Source organism: Phaseolus vulgaris, chromosome 2 (genome assembly GCF_000499845.2).
Source record: "Phaseolus vulgaris cultivar G19833 chromosome 2, P. vulgaris v2.0, whole genome shotgun sequence".
NCBI classification, from domain to species: domain Eukaryota; kingdom Viridiplantae; phylum Streptophyta; class Magnoliopsida; order Fabales; family Fabaceae; genus Phaseolus; species Phaseolus vulgaris.
This window is the reverse complement of record NC_023758.2, coordinates 36,592,698-36,608,363: the sequence shown is the minus strand read 5'-3', so window position 1 is coordinate 36,608,363 and position 15,666 is coordinate 36,592,698. Positions and strand designations below refer to the sequence as shown.

The 15,666-nt window shown below is 36.6% G+C and overlaps 2 protein-coding genes across 2 annotated transcripts; both read left to right on the top strand.

Annotated features, from left to right (window-relative positions):
• The first annotated feature begins 721 nt into the window (after positions 1-721).
• On the top strand, positions 722-1,333 carry LOC137809438 (uncharacterized). The gene has a single exon (XM_068610549.1). It carries the CDS (start codon positions 722-724, stop codon positions 1,331-1,333), a length of 612 nt encoding a protein of 203 aa, XP_068466650.1.
• A 5,093-nt stretch (positions 1,334-6,426) lies between these two features.
• On the top strand, positions 6,427-8,047 carry LOC137809737 (tetrahydroberberine oxidase-like). Its single transcript, XM_068610825.1, has one exon. It carries the CDS (start codon positions 6,427-6,429, stop codon positions 8,041-8,043), a length of 1,617 nt encoding a protein of 538 aa, XP_068466926.1. The 3' UTR covers positions 8,044-8,047.
• The last annotated feature ends 7,619 nt before the right edge of the window (positions 8,048-15,666 follow it).

Below are 15,666 nucleotides of genomic sequence, written 5' to 3'. Positions count from 1 at the left end.
CGCATATGTTAATGACGTCGAATGCGGTGAACGAGTGTCTACAAGTAGGGGGAGAGGAAAGAACTCTGATCCTGGACATTCTGGAGGAAGCAACTGAGGGAGGCAACACCTCTACTCCGCCACAAAGACGAAAGCTGAAAGGGCTCTTTGAACTGGGGGATTCGATATCCTTTCTGAGAAGATCTGTGAGACTCATTTCAAGGAGTGCTAAAGCTAAGCCCTCTTCAAGTGGTAGAGACGGTATGTGCTCAAACTCTGTATCTGATGGGGGAGTTGTCAATTGCAACTTACGTTTTTCTGGGCCTAGTGGTACGGTGGATCCATCTAAACTGTGGGAGATTGGAAAGAAAGCTGGGCTTAAATGTCGGGGGGATGAGGAGGAGGTTGTTAATGAATACATCTGTTTGGAAAAGAGAGATACAGAGGTTATGAAGAACTATGAGGAGGGAGACAAGAATGATAATATATGTTGATTGTTAATTTGAATATAAGAGGATTGGAGGGAAGTGTTAAGGCTAGGTACTTTAGACATATTATTGCAAGAGAGGATGCGAATTTTGCTTGTATTCAAGAAACGAAAGTGAATGCCATTACGGATGCAAGATGCTTCGACCTATGGGGGGATAACAATGTGGGGTGGCTACATTATGGAGGTGATAATGGTACTGGAAGCTTGTTATCCTTATGGCATAAAGAAGCGTTTTGCTATGAAACACATGTGATGGGGAACGGGTTCATTGTTGTTTTTGGAAAACTTATTAAATCCAATTGTAGTTGTGTGGTGGTAAATGTTTACGCAGCCTGTTCTTTAAGTGACAAGTTAGTGTTGTGGAGGGAACTGTCAGATTTAAAAAAGGCCTCCTCAGATGTGATATGGTGCTTCTGTGGTGACTTTAATGCCATTAGAAAGAATGGTGAGAGGAAAGGTGTTAGCATGAGCGACAGCAACACGAGCGAAATGAGAGATTTTAATATGTTCATCGAAGCTAATCTTTTGTTTGAAATCCCTCTGGTGGGTAAGCCCTTTACGTGGTTTAACTCTAATGGGAAGGCCAAGAGCAGGTTAGACAGAGTGTTGGTAACCGAAGAATGGATGCAAACATGGCCTATGTGTAAGCAGTATGTGCAAAACAGGGAGGTTTCTGATCACTGTGCAATAGTGGTGAAGTACGTGGATAAGGATTGGGGCCCAAAACCCTTTAGAACCATCAATGCCTGGTTTATGGAAAGGGGCTTTGATGTAATGGTTAAGGATAAGTGGAGTTCTTATGTAATACAAGCGAATGCATTCACGGTATTAAAAGAGAAGATGATGAGGTTAAGGGTGATCTAAAGGTATAGAACAGGGTTGAATTTGGTAATATGGAGAACACTAAGAAAGCTATTTTGAAGGAAATAGAGACACTAGACTGCCAAGACTGCAATGGTGCTTTGATGGAAAGTGAGAGGCTACATAGGATTGGGTTGGTGAGTAAACTGAAGGAGACTGATCAGAAGTTGGAGTCCCTTATATGCCAAAAAGCTAGAGCCAGTTGGTTTAAGAATGGAGACTCATGTTCTAAATTCTTTCATTCAACCCTGAGATGGAGACGCCTCAATAATGAAATTAAAGGGGTGGAGGTGGGGGGTAAATGGTGGGAGGAACCGCCTACTGTTCGTAACGAAGCAAAGAAGATGTTCGAAAAAAGATTCAAAGCCTCAAGAGACTTCGAGGTAGTATTAGAAGGGGTGGAGTTTAAAGCTTTAACCCAGGAAGACAATACCAATCTGATGGCAGAGTTCTCAGAGAAAGAAGTGAGGGAAGCAGTATGGCGTTGTGATGGGTCGAAGAGTCCAGGACCTGATGGATTTAATTTTAACTTCATTAAGAATAGTTGGGAGGTCATAAAACAAGAGGTTATGGGTGTTATGGCTTCCTTTTATGCTTCTGGTTATATTCCAAAGGGATGCAATGCTTCTTTCATAGCACTAGTTCCTAAGGTATGGGACCCCGTAATGCTAGAACAGTATAGACCTATTTCTCTAGTAGGGGCTATGTATAAGATTATTTCTAAGGTCTTAGCAGAAAGATTAAAGAAGGTCTTACCCTCCATTATAGATGAAAGTCAATCGGCTTTTCTAAAGGATAGAGGGATTCTTGATAGTGTGCTTTTGGTCAATGAAGCGATTGTGGACCTGAGAAGGAGAGGGAGGAGTGGGTTATGTCTGAAGGTAGACTTTGAGAAAGCGTACGACTCGGTCAGTTGGGCTTTCCTCTATGACATGTTACAAAAGCTGGGGTTTCATAGTAAGTGGATTGCTTGGATCCGAGGATGTATGGAAAGTACCACAGTCTTAGTGCTTGTTAATGGAAGCCCCACGGAGGAATTTAAACCCTCTAGAGGGGTGCGTCAGGGTGATCCATTAGCCCCATTCCTTTTCTTAGTGGTAGCAGAAGGCTTGAATTGGCTATTCTCCAGTTTGCGGATGACACAGTGTTCCTATGTGAGGATTCTTACAACAATGTGGTGACTTTAAAGGCTATTCTTCGAGGATTTGAGGTGGCCTCAGGGTTGAAGATTAATTTCTACAAATCAAAATTAGCAGGTATCAATGTCCTCAGACCCAATATGGCATGTTACACAAAGACTTTGAACTGTGCAAGATGAGTATTCCGTTTAAATACTTGGGTTTGGAAGTGGGAGGGAACCCTAGGAAGAAAAAGTTTTGGGATCCGTTGGTTAACAATTTAAAAGCCAGACTTAATGTGTGGAAAGGGAGATTCTTATCTATGGCGGGAAGAATATGCCTTATCAAATCTATGCTTATTGCTATTCCACTCTACTATCTATCTCTTTTGAGAGCACAGGTAGCGGTGTGTAAGAGTATCACCAGAATTCAGAGAAGGTTTCTGTGGGGTTGGGGGAAGGAGAAGGAACCCATCTCATGGGTTAGTTGGAAAATGGTTTGCAAACCAAGAGAGGAAGGTGGTCTGGGACTTAGAGATATTCAGAACTTTAACATAACTTTGCTGGCTAAATGGAAATGGCGTCTTATAGGTGAAGAGAAGGGGAGGTGGAAGGAAATGGTGGTCTCCAAGTATGGATCGGGTGGTGACAAAGTAAGGTTTTGGGAGGATGTCTAGATTGGGAATTCTAGCCTTAAAAATATGTTTCCTAGATTATTTACTTTGTCCCTGAATCATGGGCAAAAGGTGGAATAGGTTGGTAGGTGGGACGATGTGATATGGAGGTGGAACTTAAGGTGGAGACGTGCAAGATTTGAGTGGGAATCCAAGTTGGAAGAAGAGATGTTAGTGTACTTGTCTACGACCAGTTTGCGCCGAGAAGAGAAGGATGGGCATACGTGGGGGAGTGAAGATGAAAGGTGTTTTTCAGTGAGTTCCGCATATGTGTGCTTGGCTAACCAAGGAAGAGGACCAAACCTTGGGGTGTTTAAACTTCTTTGGAAGGCTAAAGCTTTCCCTAGTGTGGTGACCACGGCATGGAGGGCCCTAACGGATAAAATACCAACTAGAGAGAGGTTGAGCGGGAAAGGGGTGATGTTGAATAATCCCCTATGTGCCCTTTGTCAGACTAAGGTAGAATCCAGTCAATATCTTTTTATGGAATGTAAACATGCGCTGTGTGTATGGTCGATGTGCTTCAGATGGGTTGGTATAGTGCTTGTCCAACATAATGACATAAAGATCAACTTTGAGAGTTTCCACTTGTACCATGTTAATAATAAACAAAATTTGGTTTGGAGTGGGGTTTGGGCAGCAATTGTGAGGAGTATATGGGATCAAAGGAATGAGGTGGTGTTCAAGCAGGGAGTAGTAGATGCAGAGGAGATTTTCCAAAAGGCCCAAATCAAAGCATGGTTATGGTTAAAACATAAATCAAACTCTTTCACTTGCTCTTTGGTAGACTGGATCCTAAATCCAATGGTATGCATCACAAGCTTGAAGTAAGTGGGGCGGAAGGCAGCTACTTGGTGTGACGAAGGCAGGAGGTGGTGTAGGTGTATCTGGAGGGAGATGTTATCACAAGGAAGAGAGCTGACGTGAGAGGGATGATATGGTGAAGGAGCTCTCCTTTGCTGCAGTTGTACGGTATCTGTGGAGTCATTGTATTCTGTTTTCTATGCAGGTGTGCGTAAGGATGGAATAGATTCTACGTTGGTTAGAGTAGTAAAATATGTGGAGCTATAAACTGGTGTAGCTGGAACTTGGTGGTGAATACATATGGGATCCGAGTAGACGCAGAACAAGTTGGAGCTGCAGAAGAGGTCCCGATGATGCAGAGCTACGGTGGTAACAAGGATTCATCCTCCTTGCGACTTTGGATGCGGAAACTCTTCCTATGCCAAGGTTTTTGCTGATCATTACAGTGTTTCATGTTTGGGATAGCATCGTTGTAAGTTAGTTTAGTGTCATCAGGTTATGCTTTTTAGCAGGATGGGATTAAGAACCATTTTATTATGTTGTTGTCTAGCTTTTATTGAAAACGTGGTGAAACCCACGTGTGTAGGGCCTTGCTGTGAGGTTCATCTGCTGCAGGTTTGGAAGCCTAAATTACATGGGGACTCCACATGTGACAGATGGGTTGTTGTACAAGGGTTGGAACATTCCTGAAATGTCCCTATTAATTGAATTATTCTTTGCTGATAAAAAAAAAATATCTAAAACAAAACTAGATTCACAAAACTCCTTATTTCTTTCTATCACTATCTTATATGTTTCTTAGATATTCCTTTTAAAACACTGCCTTCCACCTCGACCAAATCTACGGAGATTTCCTTAGCTGATATCACATCTTCAAGTAAATTAACTTCCTTCAGCTAGAACATCCCACTAAGTTGTATCTGTATTGTTATCAGAGTTGAATCTCCTTTCCTCTCTCAAACAACCCACAAGTTGTATCTCTATTGTCATATAATTCAATCACATTTTTAACGTGAGGCAACACGGAAGATATTCCAGCTACATTTTCTTTGGCTCTCGTTTATACACGTAAGTGAGAGTGAATATGTGGTTCCCACAAACAATGCAGCGTACGTAAACTTTTATATATATTCATCATATATATTCAAAATCTACCCCAACATAGCACGGTGACACAACTGAAAAGTGTGTCTGCATTACAACTTTAAAAAGTATTTAGTACATGATCATGAGTAGCAATGTGTACTAAAAAGTTTCAGTGCAGAGACGTATCTGTAAGTCTGTGGCTCATTCAAACATGTCCACTCCTTTACTCTATCTCCAAAATCCTTGAAGCCAACTTCTGCATAGTCCTGGAACGGTGCAATAATTATATAAAATAACTTTTAAGATTAACTAAAATATATTTGCTTCATCTTAATTGATCATATTTTGCATTCTGTTTGGCTACAGATTATCTTCGTGCTCTGTGGATGTCACTGTATTAATTGGTGTAGTGTTTTGTAAATTTTTCATTGGTAGGTATATTTTATATAAGGATTGGGTTCATTTAATTTATTTCTTTTTATTGATAAAAAAAAATCTTAGTTTATCCACAAGTCTTATTTTTTAAAAAAATATAAACATATTGTAGATCTTGCAACAAATTTATGCTACTATCCTTTAATATTGTTCTAGAAACGAAAAGGTGATTAGTGGTGGTAACTTTTTATTCAACGTATTTATTAAATTCTAAATCCCAAAAATATCTCATATGATTTTTTTCCACCATTTTATTTATAATGTTAAAAAATACTCATGAAGTGATTCTAGTATTTTGAATTTGATAAAAATTAAAAATTAACTAGTACATTAGGAAATAATTTAATTTTAATTCATTATTGATAAAACTATCTTAAAAACTTTTCCATGATTATGATTGGATGATAATCGTTAATTTATAAAACTCATATTAATAGAAAAGATTTTATTAGTGTAATGTTTAAATGAAAAAGAGGTTGTCAGAAAAATGTATTATTAAATTTTGAATACTGTAAATAAAACAATAAGCATTGATCAAAATTCTTTATTTAATTCCTTCTACGTGCAAGCAACTTTTTCTTGTATAAAAAAGCTCGATCCTACATACCGATAGCTATTAAAAATATTTATTTAACTAACTTTTTCTTTATTAAATATGAAACAATGAAACAAAAAAAATTTTAGACATTGTCCACATCAGTTAAAATAATGTAAAAAAAATTTGGCGCTTACGTAACCCACTATCTATACACTTATCATGGAACTCACATTGGTTAAAAAAAAAATGTGTGTACATTCTGTACATTGGCGCATCTTGCTTAAATAATATAAAAAGCAAGTTTGGGGCATGCAGTGATAAGTCTAGTCTCTGCACTTATGATGTGGTCTAACATTAGACTCCAGACTACTATAAATTAGGGACTCGGGATTGCTCTTTCTCAAATTACAACTCTCATATCAACAACAAACCATAGATAGAAATGAAGTATCTAAGCTCCTACTTTACCTTTGCTACTGCCATTGCACTCTTTTTTTCCTTTGAACCTTCTTCACCAGATCCTCATGAAAACTTTGTTCCATGTCTTTACAATTATCCCCACATCACCAACACAATCTCTAATGTTGTTTACACCCAAACCAACTCTTCATACTCCTCTGTCCTAGATCTTACCATTCGAAATAGTAGATTCTCCAACTTAAGCTCAAAACCCCTTGTCATTGTCACACCACTGGATGTTTCCCAAATTCAAGCCACTATAATCTGTTCCCAACGCCATGGCCTGCAGATTCGAACCCGAAGCGGAGGCCATGATTACGAGGGTCTCTCCTACGTTGCCGGGGTTCCCTTTGTCCTCCTTGATCTCTCAAACCTTCGACAAATCGCAGTTGACGAAGAAAACCGAACTGCGTGGGTTCAATCTGGGGCAACCCTTGGTGAACTTTACTACAGGATTAGCCAGAAAAGCAAAACGCTAGGGTTCCCAGCCGGTGTGTGCGCCACTGTGGGCATTGGTGGCCACTTCAGTGGAGGTGGTTATGGACTCATGATGCGTAAGTACGGTATTGCTGCAGATAATGTCATAGATGCTCACATAATCGATGTGAATGGTAACCTTCTTGACAGACAAGCCATGGGTGAGGATCTGTTTTGGGCCATTAGAGGAGGTGGTGGAGCAAGCTTTGGAGTCATTGTGGCTTGGAAGGTAAATCTGGTACCAGTTCCATCAACTGTGACAGTGTTCGATGTTTCAAGGACATTGGAAGAGAATGCAACCGAGATCATTCAAAAGTGGCAGGTTGTGGCCAATAAATTGGATGAGCGCATAATGATTAGGGTGGACATAGCAAGGGTAAATTCACGTCAACATGGAAAGGTAACAATAAAAGCGAGGTTTGTGTCCTTGTTTCTGGGAGGTGTGGAAGAGCTTATTCCATTGATGCAAAACAGCCTCCCAGAGTTGGGTTTGGACAGAAAAGACTGTAAAGAGACGAGTTGGATTGGCTCAGCTGTCTTCTTCAATGCCGTGTTGATTGGAACTTCAGGCAATGAACCCCCTGAAGTTATGTTGAACAGAACTCAACTTCATTTATGGAAATACAAAGGAAAATCTGATTATGTTACCCAACCCATTCCCGTTGAAGGATTACAAGGATTATGGCGTTTGCTTTATGAAGCTAAGGTTGAAAATGCTCAGCTTCAATTTGCTCCTTACGGGGGCAGAATGTATGAGATTTCGGAATCTGAAATTCCGTTTTCTCACAGATCTCAATACATTTATCATATTCACTATAACAACAAATGGCAAGAGGAAGGGGATGAGATAGCAGAAAAACACATGAATTTTGTTAGAAGAATGTATAAATATATGGAACCTTATGTTTCAAATTCTCCGAGAGCTGCATATATAAATTACAGAGACCTTGACATTGGGGTAAATAACAATGGCTACACAAGCTACACCCAAGCCAAAATTTGGGGTTTGAAGTATTTCAATAATAATTTCAAGAGATTGGCTAGAGTGAAGACCAAGGTGGATCCTGACAACTTTTTCAGAAACGAACAAAGCATTCCTACGTTGTCCATGGAAGAAAATTAAATTATCTTTAAACCATATAGTATCTGGAATTCAAATAAAATAAATGTTTTTTAATTTATGTTTGTGAGAGTAACTCAAATGTTTAAAATTACATAATAAATAATAGTGTTGACAAAAAAAAATTGCAATATGGAAGACTACTCTAACATGATACAAAAAGTTATATTTTTTATTAAATTGACAACGTAAAATAAATAATTTTTTAATTTATATTTTGTTAAACATGTACGATCAATTAAACTAATATTCACTACCAAGTAGTACAGTCAACTTAGTTAATTCTTCTAAGTCGATGCTAATTATTTTAACATTCTTAACCAATAAAAATATTTTATGTTAGCGTTAAATTAATGTCAACTTTGTCAAGACTAACTAATATAAATATAAAAATTAGTAAATGATGCTAGAAGTGCCTTCATGTGTGACGAAACTTGAATAATGGTGGCGGAAGCATATGAAAGAGGCGTGCAAGGATCTCCTAAGAGATGTGGTATCCTTAAAGGTGCATGAGATGTATGGTGAGTGACAGGTGAGGCCTAATCACTTTGAAGGGTGAAGAATGAAGATCAAACGTGATGTGATTCCAATAGCCACATAGAACAAGATTCTTGACACTTTGAGGAATCACCTTGAGCTGGAAAATGTAGAGGCACTTTCTTAGAAGTTGGATCATGGTTCTAAGATCAAGAACTCACCAATAACAAGTACCAAATCCCAAACTCATTTGGATGAACCAAATATTGTCAAATTGAATCAACAAAGAAATAGTAACTAGATCAACCGAACAGAATTAAGCTACTAAACAAAAGAACCGAACAGAATTTAAAAACAAAACAGAATATAGGTGCTGAAAATAGAAAAAACCGAAAGCTAGACAACTCAAAAACACAAGGTAACATGAACAATTGAAGAAGAAGAAAGGAAGGAGAAGAGAATGCTCATGAAGATGGAGGAATGGTTGGATGATCACGCCACTAGAAGAATGGATGCTCCTAGATGAGTGTGGAAGCCGCCACTTGGGGAAACCATGGTCCTTCAAGATAAGACTAGAGAAGAAGCTCAAAGCTCTCCAAATGCTCACTCCAATTTTGAGTATAGTTTCTTTAGATAAAATTCAAATCTGAATTTTACAAAGGAAGCACCTCTATTTATAGCCTAAGGTGCTGAAAAATAGGTGGGAAATTTCAAATAAACTCATTTGAAATTCCCACCAAAAACAAGTCACATGGGAGGTGTGACCTTTTTCTACTATGACACCTCCCTATGAGAATCAAATAAAGAAGGCTTTTATTAATGGAGGAAGAGGACATCCACCCTCACATTTGAAGTTCTTCCTTCTAGTCTTCTCAAAATTAAAAGAAGACATAAAATAAAGATGAGGCCCAAGCCCAAAGCCCAAGCCCAAGCCCAAGAAGACCAAAGCCCAAAGAGCCCAAGTCCATCCCATGAGGGGCAAGGCCAAGCTTTGAAATACTCTTGTATAGTTTTAGGAGGTGTGGTTATTAAATAAAGGAGTGTGAAAATGTAAAATAAAGTCACATTACCCATGTGACTTAGGAGAGTGGTGTAGGTGTAGTTTTTGGGAGGTGTCATAGTAGAAAAAGGTCACACCTCCCATGTGACTTGTTTTTGGTGGGAATTTCAAATGAGTTTATTTGAAATTTCCCACCTATTTTTCAGCACCTTAGGCTATAAATAGAGGTGCTTCCTTTGTAAAATTCAGATTTGAATTTTATCTAAAGAAACTATACTCAAAATTGGAGTGAGCATTTGGAGAGCTTTGAGCTTCTTCTCTAGTCTTATCTTGAAGGACCATGGTTTCCTCAAGTGGCGGCTTCCACACTCATCTAGGAGCATCCATACTTCTAGTGGCGTGATCATCCAACCATTCTTCCATCTCCATGAGCATTCTCTTCTCCTTCCTTTCTTCTTCTTCAATTTGTTCATGTTGCCTTGTGTTTTGAGTTGTTTTTGTTTCGGTTCTTCTAATTTTCCAGCACCTATATTCTGTTTGTTTCTTAATTCTGTTCGGTCTTTTCTTTTTAAATTCCTTTGTTGATTCAATTTGACAATATTTGGTTCATCCAAATGAGTTTGGGATTTGGTACTTGTTATTGGTGAGTTCTTGACTTAGAACCATGATCCAACTTCTAAGAAAGTGCCTCTATATTTTCCAGCTCAAGGTGATTCCTAAAAATGTCAAGAATCTTGTTCTATGTGGCTATTGGAATCACATCATGTGGTATCATGAGTCTTAGGTTCATTCTTGTTAATTGTTGAGTTGTGTGCACTTTAATTTCAAGAGCTCTTTAATTTCTTGCAATTTAAGTTTCTGTTTTAGAATTTTAATTGAGTTTTCTTGCTGTTTTTCTTTTGCTCCAAGTGTTTGTGGAAAGGTTTATGGCACTCATAATTCTTATGAGTATGGTTGCTCTTTTGGAATGGCATTATCCTTCCTAGAGTTTACCTTAAGCTTCCTTTCACTTGTTACAATTTGTGTTGTGTCTTTTAATTTTTGAATCATGTCAAGTTTTGTCTTAAGTCATGTTATTCCATATATGTCATTACTTCTAGTAGTACTTTTATTGTTTTGATTGTTTCTTGCTTTAGTGTCATATAATTTTCTGAATTGATGTTGATCCTTTGTGCATTTTCTTTTTAGAATTGAGTTCATACTTGTATTCTAGACCTATACAAGTTCCAATACATCTTTTTCTATTATGTCTTTGCTAGTTCATCATCCTGTTTTTTTATTCCTATTAGGATTCCTCTGTTTCTGAAAAAAGTGCTTACTGTTTTTCCTTATTGCAATTGATTTACGTACTGTAAAATTCTGAAATTCTGGATTTGAGATATTGAAAGTGTTAGAAAAGAATAGAAAAAAGAATCATTCAAAAATATGAAGTACACAAAAAATGATAAATAAAATAAAAAAAGTGTACATTCCTGCCGAAAAAAATACGGTAATCTGGCAGTGATTTTAAAAAATTTATTTCTCTCAATTGGCTTACTGTTTTTAATTGATTCCAGTGCCATTTTTGAGTTAACATCTTGAAGTTTCTGTGGTATAAATTTCATAATCCAGTTCGCTCTACAACGTTCCAGTTAAATCAGTGAATATCAAACACAGTTTGCATAAAAAAAAAAATTTCCAGTAGCTAAATTTTTTTTGTTTTCTTCATCTACTCTAGTGCTTTTCCTTAGGTAATCTTTTGTGTGCCTACTTTTCTCATTGAGTTCTTTATTTTCTTGATTGTCTTTCATTCTTACTCTTTGAGTTTGTCTTACATATAGTATTCCTTTTGCAATTACCTTTCCTTGCTTATACCTTTTCTTGTTTGTCTTTATTGTTTCTTTGGTTTTGTGGTGGTTTGCTCTTAAGATTGGTGTGCTTGCTTTGACATATTTCATTTGAGGATTCCAAGGCCTCAAGATCAGATTGGTGCAAGAACATTATTTCTTTGAGAGTGATATCTTTTCAGCCTTAGTTCATTTCGGCAGTTTCATTGCCAAAAAGCTCACTGTTTTTGCTAATTTTGTTTCTTAACTTGTTTGCTGTTTTTGTGTGTTTGCTGTTTTTTTATTTGCAAAATGGCTGGCTATTCAAGTGGTGCATCTTACAAACAGCATTCTCCTTCCAAAGCTTCAGTCCTTGGTGAAGAAGAACATAGAAGAAGGAGGCATCACCATCATTCTCATGAAGAGAGCTATAACCGTGACCAAAGATATCACCAAGTGTTCAACATTGCTTGTAAAAAAGTCCCTAGTTTTAATGGTGATAGTGATCCTAATGTGTATTTAGAATGGGAGACTAAGGTTGACCATTATTTTCATGTGTATAAGGTCCAAGATGACCAAAAACTTAGATTAGTTTCTTTATCCTTTTTGGGCTATGCCAAAGAATGGTGGCATAAAATTGTAATGGACATTATATATCGCAAGAAACCTCCCGTGGTTTCTTGGAATGCTTTGAAAGAGTGTATGCGCGCGAGGTTTGTTCCTCCTTCTAGGAAGGAACACTTGTTGAAGTTCCAAAGGCTTCCTCAAGGACATAGGATGGTAGATGAATACTTTCAAGATTTTGAAACAACTTTGACTAAAATGAATATGCATGCTAATGAAGAGTCAAAGATTAAATGGTTTGTACGTGGTTTGAAAAGAGATATTAGAGACTTTGTAGAATTAAAAGAATATTCTTCTTTAAAGAGCGTGTTTCGCAAAGCCATCAAGGTAGAATCATATCTTTTGAACAAAACTTTCAAAAATACTCATGATGATGCTTTCTACAACTCTTCTAGGAAGGATGTCAACAAAATTTCTACTCAAAATTCTCCTTCCAATTATTCCAAACAAACCATGTTTCCAAAAAAAGTTTCTACTACAAATCCTTCTACTCCTAAGTCACCTACCAAAACTTCAAATATCAAATGTTTTAAATGTTTAGGTTTTGGGCACATAGCTCTTCATTGTCCACAAAAGCAAATCTTAAAGATAAACAAGGTCAAACAAGACTTAATTCACCCACCTACCACAAGTAAAAATGAAATAGACAAAGAAGGCCAAATTGACATGGGTCTTATCCTTTCACCTCCAAGGTGTTTTCCTTCCTTATCTTTTTCATTACCCAAGGTTCCTATTTCACCACCATCTTGGTTAAAAAATGTTAGGGATGATTTGTTCATACCTCCTAATGGTTGTCACCATTTAAGAGGTCTTTTTCCAAAACATCACATCATTCCCAAACAAATTTTTCCAACTTGGTCGATTTATAGAACATCCTTTTCTGAAATCCCATTGTTTACAAATGCTAAGTCATGTTTACATTTTTCTTCCACTTTTAATTGTAAAACTAAACTGACTTTGTTATATGCAGGGATTCAGAATTCGTGGACGAATTCTCTCCAACTCGAGGAGTATGATGAGAATCAAATAAAGAAGGCTTTTATTAATGGAGGAAGAGGACATCCACCCTCACATTTGAAGTTCTTCCTTCTAGTCTTCTCAAAATTAAAAGAAGACATAAAATAAAGATGAGGCCCAAGCCCAAAGCCCAAGCCCAAGCCCAAGAAGACCAAAGCCCAAAGAGCCCAAGTCCATCCCATGAGGGGCAAGGCCAAGCTTTGAAATACTCTTGTATAGTTTTAGGAGGTGTGGTTATTAAATAAAGGAGTGTGAAAATGTAAAATAAAGTCACATTACCCATGTGACTTAGGAGAGTGGTGTAGGTGTAGTTTTTGGGAGGTGTCATAGTAGAAAAAGGTCACACCTCCCATGTGACTTGTTTTTGGTGGGAATTTCAAATGAGTTTATTTGAAATTTCCCACCTATTTTTCAGCACCTTAGGCTATAAATAGAGGTGCTTCCTTTGTAAAATTCAGATTTGAATTTTATCTAAAGAAACTATACTCAAAATTGGAGTGAGCATTTGGAGAGCTTTGAGCTTCTTCTCTAGTCTTATCTTGAAGGACCATGGTTTCCTCAAGTGGCGGCTTCCACACTCATCTAGGAGCATCCATACTTCTAGTGGCGTGATCATCCAACCATTCTTCCATCTCCATGAGCATTCTCTTCTCCTTCCTTTCTTCTTCTTCAATTTGTTCATGTTGCCTTGTGTTTTGAGTTGTTTTTGTTTCGGTTCTTCTAATTTTCCAGCACCTATATTCTGTTTGTTTCTTAATTCTGTTCGGTCTTTTCTTTTTAAATTCCTTTGTTGATTCAATTTGACAATATTTGGTTCATCCAAATGAGTTTGGGATTTGGTACTTGTTATTGGTGAGTTCTTGACTTAGAACCATGATCCAACTTCTAAGAAAGTGCCTCTATATTTTCCAGCTCAAGGTGATTCCTAAAAATGTCAAGAATCTTGTTCTATGTGGCTATTGGAATCACATCATCCTGTGTTTCCCACATTTCTATGACAAACAAACATCAGTTCTCTAACGTCCTGCTTGTTTGTTTTTTCATAATCACTGTGGGTTATGCATCTATGGCTATAATTGGTTATTTAATGTTTGGTGATGAGGTTGAATCACAAGTAAATTTAAACCTGCCTCTGGACAAAGTTAGCTCAAAATTAGCAATATACACTACCTTGGTACAACATAATCAAATTACAGGGATGGAGGGCACTAAGCGCTAAAGTGTTGGTGCGTCTTGTTCATAAAGTGTTGGTGCGTCTTGTTCACTCAGTGGTTGCTGCTGTTTTGATAAACTTGGTGGCAACTGAGGTAGTTCCAAGGTGAAATCAAGAGTTTAGCATATCAAAGTAGTGATTATGACATGAAGTAAGAAGTAAGAGGCTATGGAATCTATCTAGCAGTAGAGGCTGGGGTCATATCATTGCCATTTTATGATGCTTTAAGATGCAGCAGGCTCTGTCAAATGTATCTTTTCTACTAATATGAATGTTATAAATTAACGATTATCATCAAATCATAATCACAGAAAAGTTTTTAAGATAGTTTTATCAATAATATCGAACGAATTAAAATTAAAGTATTTCCTAATGTACTAGTTAAATTTTAATTTGTATAAAAAATATTGACATGTTGACTTACAGTTACGGTGATTGAAACTCTTTAGTACACATTGCTACTCTACTCATGATCATGTACGAGGCTAAATACTTTTAATATTGTAATGCAGACACACTTTTCAGATTTGTAACTGTGCTATGTTGGGGTAGATTTTGAATATATATAACATTTCTCGTACGTTGCATGCATGGTTTGTAGGAACCACATAGTCACTCTCTCACCTACGTGTATAGACGACAGCCAAAGAAAATGTAGCTGGAATATCTTCCATGTTGCGTCACGTTAAAAATGTGATTGAATTATATATGACCAGTTGTTCTGACAATATATAGATACCACGTTATTTGTGAGGAAAGAACATTCAAAAATTATCAACAAATATCATTAGGCATTAAAATTTTCTAAACTGTTTAGGTAATGATTGGACATTAATATCATTATTTTGATTATAACTAATTTTATTATTACAATTATTTTTATTAATATTATTTTGTTTATTAATATTACTGTGTTGTTAGAGAGAATAGAAGACAAATTTATTTTTTTTATTTTTTTTATCGGCAGAATCGAAGACAAATATTATAACTACGAGTCTAAATTAAAGCTTGAGTCTTTCGGAAGTAGAGTTAAGTGTGTATGTGATATGAGTAAGTGGAAGTCTGACATGTGAAAAATGAATATTGAATTTTAATAGATACTTAATGATTTGATAATTTGTATGAGACTTGATGATTTATGTTTATTAATTTCAAATTGAAATTTTATAGAATTTTGTTTTATAGAGCTAACTTACCCTGTTATTTGTTTGTATTGTTTTTTTATCTGTGATGACCGTGTATTTACACGGAAGCAGATGGTGTTACAGGTGCTCCCAATGAGAAGTTGAATGAGGAAATATTTTATTTCATTTTGAACAATTATTTTAATGTTTTTTTTTAAATATTTAAAGTATTATAAAGTGAAATATGTTTTGAAACATTTTAAGAAAGAGTTATGGACTTTTTTTTATTAAGTTTTACATATTCTTTTTAATATTTTACATAGATTATTATTTTTTAGATGTGGGTAAATATAAAATATGGGGATG

Excerpts from the sequence above, each read along its gene's own strand:
- LOC137809438 (XM_068610549.1), top strand. The coding sequence starts at position 722 with ATGGGGAACGGGTTCATTGTTGTTTTTGGAAAACTTATTAAATCCAAT.
- LOC137809737 (XM_068610825.1), top strand. The coding sequence starts at position 6,427 with ATGAAGTATCTAAGCTCCTACTTTACCTTTGCTACTGCCATTGCACTC.